The 8,689-nt window shown below is 38.5% G+C and overlaps 1 protein-coding gene across 1 annotated transcript in view; it reads left to right on the top strand.

Moving 5' to 3' along the window:
* The first annotated feature begins 4,108 nt into the window (after positions 1–4,108).
* LOC115652164 (melanopsin-like) overlaps positions 4,109–8,689 on the top strand; it is a 61,289-nt gene continuing 56,708 nt past the window's right edge. Inside the window, exon 1 of the mRNA XM_030563844.1 lies at positions 4,109–4,216. Coding sequence (XP_030419704.1) covers positions 4,109–4,216 — 108 coding nt within the window. The remainder of the gene's footprint in view (positions 4,217–8,689) is intronic.

The raw sequence follows: 8,689 nt of genomic DNA, 5'->3' as shown, positions 1-8,689 counted from the left end.
ACATTGCTAGACATTAAAAATCATGGGTTTAATAAAGACACTGGGTTTATTACAACAATGGATTTATTACACTGGGTTTATTGTTCCACTTTGTATTTAGCAGTGGCACCCTGAGTGTCTTTCCAAGACCCGAAGACGAGCTCTGTATAAACTTGAAAGCTTGTCTCAACAGAAGTTGGTCCAATAAAGGATATAACTTGATGCACCTTATTTCTATAAAATAGTATTGGAATCTCAGAAATTGCTGGCTGGTGCGTTTCGTGATGTGTCCCTTAATAAAAACAGGCTCTATCTGAATTAATTTGTGGGCTTCTATTTTTGTAAAGCTCTTGGATTTATCTTTTAAATAAAAAAAAAAAAGAAAACGATGGCTTCCATCCTGGTATTCTCTCTACCATTTTGTTGTAAGTTCTGGGCTGATGATGGAAAACTAATGCAAGAGTTGTTTCAGGGACATAGATTCCAAATTCCTATTATGATGGAGCAGTAGAAATGTCCTGAATTACTGAAGTTAAACAGACACCCATTTAGAATTCTGCTACTATAGGATAGATTGTCCCTAGCCCTAACACAGCTGCACCAGATAATAGCAGGAGTAAGGACTCTTCCATGTCCCCCACACAGTTGCTTTAGGGCTATCTGGATGCTCCTCCAGCTCAAAGCTATGCCTTTCTTTCTCTTTCATCAATGCAAAGTGTCACATGTCCCTCCAAAAGGAACGTGTTTGTGTATTAATAAAGCTTTCGTAGTTACACAGAAGTCAGTTTTAATTTATGTACATAGACACTCTTACAAGAGGTGTCAAAGTACATCCTCACAAATCTATCTTGCGTTTTTAATTATTCCCCAAATACACACAAATTTAATTTCCTTATCTGTTTACTAGCATTGTTTGAAACTTCCTATATAAAGTATCTTTGGTGCTACATTTTACTTTTATACTTTCTATACTGTTAGCTTTTTTAATTTCAAATAAATTTGCCTGAAACACTTGTTTATTCTCCAAAAAACTCTTTCTCCCCATGGCAATGCAACATAATCTGCTTGCACCAAGGGATGACCTAGACCTTCAACATGTTAATTACAAATTCACCCTAGAGGTCCTTTTGTCTTCTGGAGGAGAATAGTTTTGAAATTTAAATATATAAACTAAAAACAAGTAACTGTGTGTGCTCTTCTCAGATTAAAATCCTATATAAATTTGCATGTAAATAAGCATGATTCATCTCCTGACAAACTGCTGATTCAGCCTTCTAGACTGATAACATTATGCACTGCTGCTGAAGGTTCTATTGACCGTAAACCAAAGGTTACTTGGATAGTATGCTATTTAGCCTAAGACCATACAAAGTTTTAAATATATAAAAATCACTTAGGGACAGATTTTCAAAGGCATTTAGGCATCTCAATATGCAGATAGGTGCCTAGGCGGGTTAGGAACCTAACCCCACTGAACTCAAAAAGAATTAGGTACTTAACCTGCTTAGGCACTTTAGAAAAATCCCACCTTTAGGTACCTAAAAACCTTTGAAAATCTGGCCCTTAATGCCTATGGAATTAAAGCCACAGTGAGAGAAACTGCTACAAGAATAACCCCTCTGCCAGGTGGTGTCAATAGCAACAAGGAGTGGGTTAAATGTATAGAGTTTCGTCTGAACATTATAGAACAGAATCAGCTCGAGCCTCCACCCAGAAACCTGGGGAAACTAAACACCACTCCTGGTGTATCTAGGCAAAATAGGTGTCTATTCAAATGTGGTCTGCTCAGAGCCCTTTTCCCCCAATTCATCAGTAGATGGCAGGGGAAAGCTCATTGAGACCACTGGCTTACATAGGTTAAATGGAATAAGACAAAATGATGGTGATGAATACACTATAATTCTTCCTATAAAACTGTAATTCCATCTCTGGGTTTTGGTAACATTAACACATCAATCTATCTATACAGCACCTTCAATCAATGTAGTGCATGAAATCTTTACAAATGCATTAAAGTGAACATACACAATTCTTTGGTTTTCCCCTCCATTATCCAGACAATACACAGGACTTTTTTTTTGTTTGTGTATTGTGATAGGCCAGAGAAAGATCATTTTGGTCTGAAGGCTCTGAGGTTGGTCGTCATTCTGATCTCACCTGAAAGTGAGTTCCACAGTCCTGAGCCGGTTACCTAGGGAATTCTGTTTCCTGGTCACACAAGTTTCATTCTTGAAGGGAACAGTTCCTAGGTTCCAGTGGAATGGAGTTGTCATGGGTGGTCATGATCATGATGCTTTGTGAGGCAGATCCTCAGGTAACTTGGGCCAGTCACCTGGAGAGCTATGAAGATAAAGATTGAAACTTTGAGTCTGATGTGGTATTCGTATGGAGCCAGTGCAGAGGTGGAAATGCCCTTGGGGATCATCTGTTATGCAAATATGCTGCTGTGTTCTGAACCAGTTGGAGCTTTGTTCAGGTCAGTGGTGTCATCCCTAGATTTGTATTACAATAGTGAAGTCTTGAAATCATAAATGCATGAACACCATGACCAAGTTCGAATCTGCCAGAATATGCCACCATTTCCTGGAGAGTGATAGGTAGAAAAGAACATTCTTTGCAGCCATGGCTTTCTGGGTTATCCAAAATTGGTAAGAAGTTCAGTATGTTAGTAAATATTCACTTTTTTTCATTTTTCTATGTTAAACTCTCATAATTTTCTATGTGCTAACCAAAAGCTTTTTATTTTGTGTATCTATATATTTATTGCCCTATATATATTTAATCTTAAAAGTTTTATCCTTCAATTGAGCCTAATGGGTGAAGGGAAAATGAACTCAATAATGGAATATGTGAAATCTTTTAACCGCTGTTTTTACCCTTACTTTATTAATATAGTCTAGGTGTCCAGGGGAAAAAACCCTCAAAGTGTCTACAAAAGTATGCTATAAACATAACAAGGGGATTGATAAGGAATATGTGTTATTGCCCATGGGTTCTGTAATGGATGAAATAATTACCTATTGAAAGATGTTTTTAACTCATTAAAAATTGTTAGTTGTTACAGCTGTTGTTAATAATGACCAGATTAGAATGCCTTTTATCTTATCCATCATGTAACCTAAAGATATCATAAAATAAATTCCATCAATCATTAGAACTTATGGTAACATTTTTATGAATCACCAGCTAAGGCTAGGGCTTTTCTTGGTGCCAAAAAAGCTGGAGTCTAGTGAACAAGCCAAGGAAACAGAAGAATCAAATGGCTTTGGACAAATATATGTCAGTCCATATTATGTCTTGCTTGGATTTGTTTTTATATTGGCATACAGTCTGGTTTCTTTTGACAGTATTGTGATGGGGCACTATTAGTAGCACCTTGGTCATCGATGTTGCTGCAGAAGATACAGGCTTAGCTATGAGCAATTAAATACTTTCTGTTGGTGGATTATGATTACCTGGGTGGTAATCACTGGGCTAATGATTTAATTGGGGAGATATAAGTGGAAGGAACAGGAAGTAGGGGACTGAGAAGGAAAGCTCAGAGGGTGAGCCCCAGCTGAGGAGTGAAGGCTGCGTGGAAGAGTCCTTTTGCTGCAAGCTTGCATTATACTATGTTGCTTTGTAACGAAAGAGTAAATACATGCTTGGTGAAACTTAATGTGTGTTTGTGACTATGCAAACTGGCCAGGCAATTAAGTACACTGGGGAGCAACAGAGGCGCCCTGTAACACGTATATTAACATCTTCTAGCACTAAAATATTATAAACTTCTGCATTTACTTGGTACATTGAATATATAAATAGTATTTGAAGTCACATAGCACAGGAAAATCTCCAAGTTTCCCACTTGAAGGAGCCATGATTCAGCCCAGGTTATACAGATACAATGCCTAGCTCAATGGGGCACTATAATTATCAAATAATATTATAAAAGTACAAGTTTAAAATAATGGGATATTCTTTTAATATTGGCAAGGTTTTAGAAGATTTTTTTTCTTTTGATACCAGAGATTTTCCATGTATAACCTGCAATGTCTTATTTCACAAAAAGACCACTCTACATTTATTCTCATCACTCTATATTAACCCAACAGTGTTGTCTTCCTCAAAAGTTCTTAAGAAATTGAACATGGCACTTGGATTTGACAGTATATCTCCTGCATTTGAAGTTCATTGTTATAGTGTTAGTTCTGGAAGGGAACATCAAGGACCTTGGAAAATATATTTTGTTTATGATGTAAGTATATACTCCACCTCTGGGGCAGCCTTGATCCCCAAGCATAGTAGAGTCGTTCCTCCAAGTGGCTCTGTGGTCCACCTTATGACCAATGGGCCCTGGGTTCTTGGGGCCCAGTGCCTCTACCTACTGGCCGCAGACAAAACCAAACAGCCCCTGTGGCCTCTAGGACGTTACTGTTCATGATGAGAGGAAATCAAGGCCCAATAGATAAAGATAAACAACATTTTATTCCCAGAAATGAGAGGGGTAAATTAAAAGAAAGGAAAGAGGACAGGCAAAGGAATTAGTGATGTAGCGAACAAATGAATAAGTAGCCAGTCCTACAGCAATAATCGGATACGAAATGCCCATAAACTAAGTAAAATAACAAAAAATGCCCCCCCACTCCCCGTCTTCCTACAAGCCGTAGCTGTCTGGTGGAGATGTAGGTCAATCAGAAGGACTATTGTCCTTCACTGGGAAGCCACTAGCTTTCCTTTTTGGCTGGAGTGGGTCCTTCTCTGGCTGACTGCTGGCTTCTGCTGCAGGACAGGCCAACAAGGCTCAGCTGGAAAGTCTTTTTAGTATATTCTGAGACAAGGCGATAGTCATTTTTACCCATTATTAAATACATTTTATTGCATCTGTTTTTTATTTTGAGGATTTCTTGGATTTTTCTATATATTCTGTACCATGCTTACTGACAGAATTCCAGCTCTTTGTGTGCACATTCTGAAAACAATAACAGGAAAGTGGAGGAGGGCTGGGGAAAAAGCAATCTTGCCTGAATTTGTAGCTGCCTTGTCAGGTAGAATAGAAAAATCTTGAGGATTTGCTGGAGTGAGAGATGAGAAGAAGGGTCAGTTAGTGGCAATCACAAGGCGTGCAGCTGGATGTAGTAGCAGTGGGTTGGACTGGTGGGATGTGAGGGATCAGGTGAAATATTGGAAGGGAGCACGTCCTGTGAACCTGGTTGAGAGTGGGGTGGGTAGACTAGTTTGGAATTGTGAAGGGGAGAGGCTGACTGGAGGTCAGGTGGAAAGGACCCGTGGTGAGCTGGCAGGCCAGGCAGCTGTAGAAGTTGAAAGAATGGGCTACAGAATCTGGGAAGGCCGTGATGGGAGTATGGGACTGGAGGGCAGGTTGGGTGAAGGAAATATGTTACACCAAAGGTTTGCAGTACCAATGGGAGCACCCCAGGCATTTAGTAGCACAGGCCCCACTGACTTTCAATGAAATGTAGATTCCTAAGTCACTTAAGCACTTTTAACATTTTGCCCTTCATTTGAAGTTTCTATTAATATCTCAAGTTTAATGGCAGACTTTACCTTTAGTTGAGATTTTCAATGGGAAGCCAGCTCTTTCTTCCATTAACTTGGCACTTATTAATGTTCCTCTCCATTATGCCTGGAAAAGTCATAGAAAAAGTGAACCTTCTCTCTAAACTTTGGTGCTTTAACTTGAAAAGATCTTTTGGTATATTAGCATGTCTCAGTTTCTGCAAGTGTTGCTAAAGGGTGTTTGCTAAAGCATGTATTCATTTAACATGAAAACAATCTATACAGAAATTCTAAGAGAAAATCCCAAAGATTTTATGTGGCAGCAGGATGCAGCATCTCTTTTCCTGGGGTAAGAACATTTGTGTAAAAGAAAACATGGAGGATAGAGAGAAGCAATCATAATAATAGTTAGCATTGTTGTTTATATGATGTTAGAGTTGATCAGGTCTGTCAGAGTACACAACTCTGCTCTCGTATATGAATGCATAACCCTTACTAGCTTAATAGCAGTTGCAGGGATGCATCTGAAAGTAATATCAGATACAAAAAGACTAGAAATCCAATGTTGTGTATTATGAGGAAAATGCCCTAGTTTCCACCTCAAGGACCTGGTCCTGTTGCCATTGAAGTCAATGAGAGTTTTGATAATGGGAGCTGGATTGGGCCCCCAATTCAGTCAAGTGTAGATAGCAATGGATAGTATTGTATTTCTAATTTGGCTTGAGTTGTTACTTTCAGACTCTGTTCCTGTGCTTATAATTTTTATTGTGTGTTGGGTTAGGTTTTGATGAGTGGATTAAAAAAATATATGCAAAGTTGCTTCAAGATGAAGGAAGACTTTCTATAAGTTTGTGCTGACCGCAAAGTGCATCTTAGATTATGTCTATTTGGATTCTTTGGTACAATTTGGATGCTTTATGTACAATTTATTTGAGCTGGATGGGTGCATGTGACATGCTGAAAAGTAAATGTTTGATCATTTTAATTGTTTTTATTTGTAATATAAAATAACACTTCAATGGGGTTGTATTCTTGAAAATTGTCTAGGAAATGTGCTAATTCCATTTTCCCACAAAATCTGTACTGCAAGTCTGTCACCGATGTTACAGCCCACCATCCATAAATTCCCTCTATCACATTACTTACATGCTTGTCCATCTGTGTATATCCATTTTGAGAAATGGAGCATCCAGTTAACCAGAGCAGTCAAAGCAAGGATTCAGTAGTACTTTGCATTGAAAACCAGCTGCAAAGGAAAGCATATGGTCCTAATCAGTTTGACCCTGTCCACACTATGGCTTATAATAATGTTTGAAACTCTGACAACAATAACCTGTGTGCATATTCTTAAATAGTGCAGAAGGGATTTAGGGAAATGCACATTTTGTTACCAATTTCATTTACTGAATAGGCATAAACTTTTTTATCAAATATGGGAAGATGGAAAAATACATGTACAGTGTAAAAAGTCCTCTTTGTTATCCTGCTCAACAGAAAATATCTTCTGTGGACTGTTCTGAGTCTTAGTATTGGCCACTAAAAAAAAATGGCAGTATAGAATTGTGTTTGTGTCAATGATTTCCAGATAAAATATGGTTACATGGAAAATATTTTTTCCCTAATTGCCAGCGTTAGAAAGTCCACTTGGGATTTGCAGATAAATCTGAGTTACAGTAATTCTTTCTCACATACCATCACCAAAGATAAAGGCTCTGCAGGTCAGATTAGGCTCTCAAGTAGCATCTGTGGCACCATATTGTTTCAGTTGCTTACTACAGGTGTAATGGGTTTATAACTGGAACTTAATAAAGAATACTATCGTCATGCCTCTACTGAGTAGTAGCAAATGTTGGGGCCTTACAAGTCAGTTTCTGGCTGGAGGAGAAATCAGTGGTGCAGACAGAGCATATTCTTAGTGTAACTTAGTTTTTTTACACATATACACAAGTCTTGAAAGAGAAGAGGTCGCAAACAGCATGCAAACAATCCTCTCTTTCAGAACTCTCAGACAAACACCAATGCTCAGTTCTCAGGGAGCAACTCTGCCTCAAGAACTGACTATAGTTACAGAGATTAAAGCAGAGAGCAAACACCATAGCTGTTTGCCACAGTTCCCCTAAAGGAACCACAAGAGAACAAACAACACAGCATTTCTTCCGGGACTAAAAACTTGCTCATATGCTAAGAAAAATAACTTATAATACTATGTCACAGCACCATCTGGACATCCCTGTCGTAACACTGCAGGTGATGTGCAAGAAGGAGGAGAATCCAAATCATTCTCCTATCTGTGCTGACTTTAATAGGAATAACAGAAGTAAAACATATTTTTATCAATGTCAGCAGATATAATTCTGAATGCACACAAAAAGCAGATCTGATGCCATTTTTATATAGTTTTCAGAGTAGAATTTGCACGTTAAGGCTCTGTTAGACAAACTTCAGAGGCATGTGGAAAAAATAGACAGTTTTATAACAGACAAAACAAAATGATAAACTTCACCAATCATTACATTTTCATTTTTATTGGTTAGTTCTGTGCACTGTGAAGTCTTCATGTGAATCACTTTTAAAGCTGTCACGTCCTATTGCAAAACAACTGAATTTAGTAATTTTCCCTCCCCACATTGAGTCATGAGGCTGAGTGTGCAGGGAACTTTGGGTTACTGGTAGCTGATGCTGAGGATATAACTGATTTATTCCTATGGCATTGTCAATTTTAGATTGTATGTTTGTTTTGGGGAATAGTTAATCCACTGTCGCACTTTGTTAGATTCTCTTAGACCTGCATGCATTCAGTTGTCAATATATAAAGGAGTTCAAGATCCCTTATATATTGTAACACAGATACAGAGGAACTGGAAGAAAATGTAAATTAAAGTGGGGTTATAGCCACTTTTTCACAGAGAAGCAATTGCCATGATAAGCATAAAATCATAACGAGTGACCAGATTAACTGTGCCCCTGAGGCTGCTCTAACCTGTGCTATTAACGTAGTGGTGGATAGGGGAGAGTGGAGCATGTTATTTCAGTCCTTGCAGCAGCTCAGAATCTAGGAGGCACAAAAATGGTTTAAGGCTGCCTTTGTCCCCCCGACCTTGGGATGAGTCTTCTGTGCTGTGCCTCTCAGGAGTCACAAAACAGAATCTGTCCCTATTTAAGTTGTGAATCCCAAAGCCAAACCTTTTTCCATTGCTGTGGAGGTTCAGTT

This window comes from Gopherus evgoodei, chromosome 5 (assembly GCF_007399415.2).
Source record: "Gopherus evgoodei ecotype Sinaloan lineage chromosome 5, rGopEvg1_v1.p, whole genome shotgun sequence".
In the NCBI taxonomy this organism is placed as follows: Eukaryota; Metazoa; Chordata; order Testudines; family Testudinidae; genus Gopherus; species Gopherus evgoodei.
Note: the sequence above shows the minus strand (reverse complement) of the source record. Positions and strands in the feature narration are given on the sequence as shown.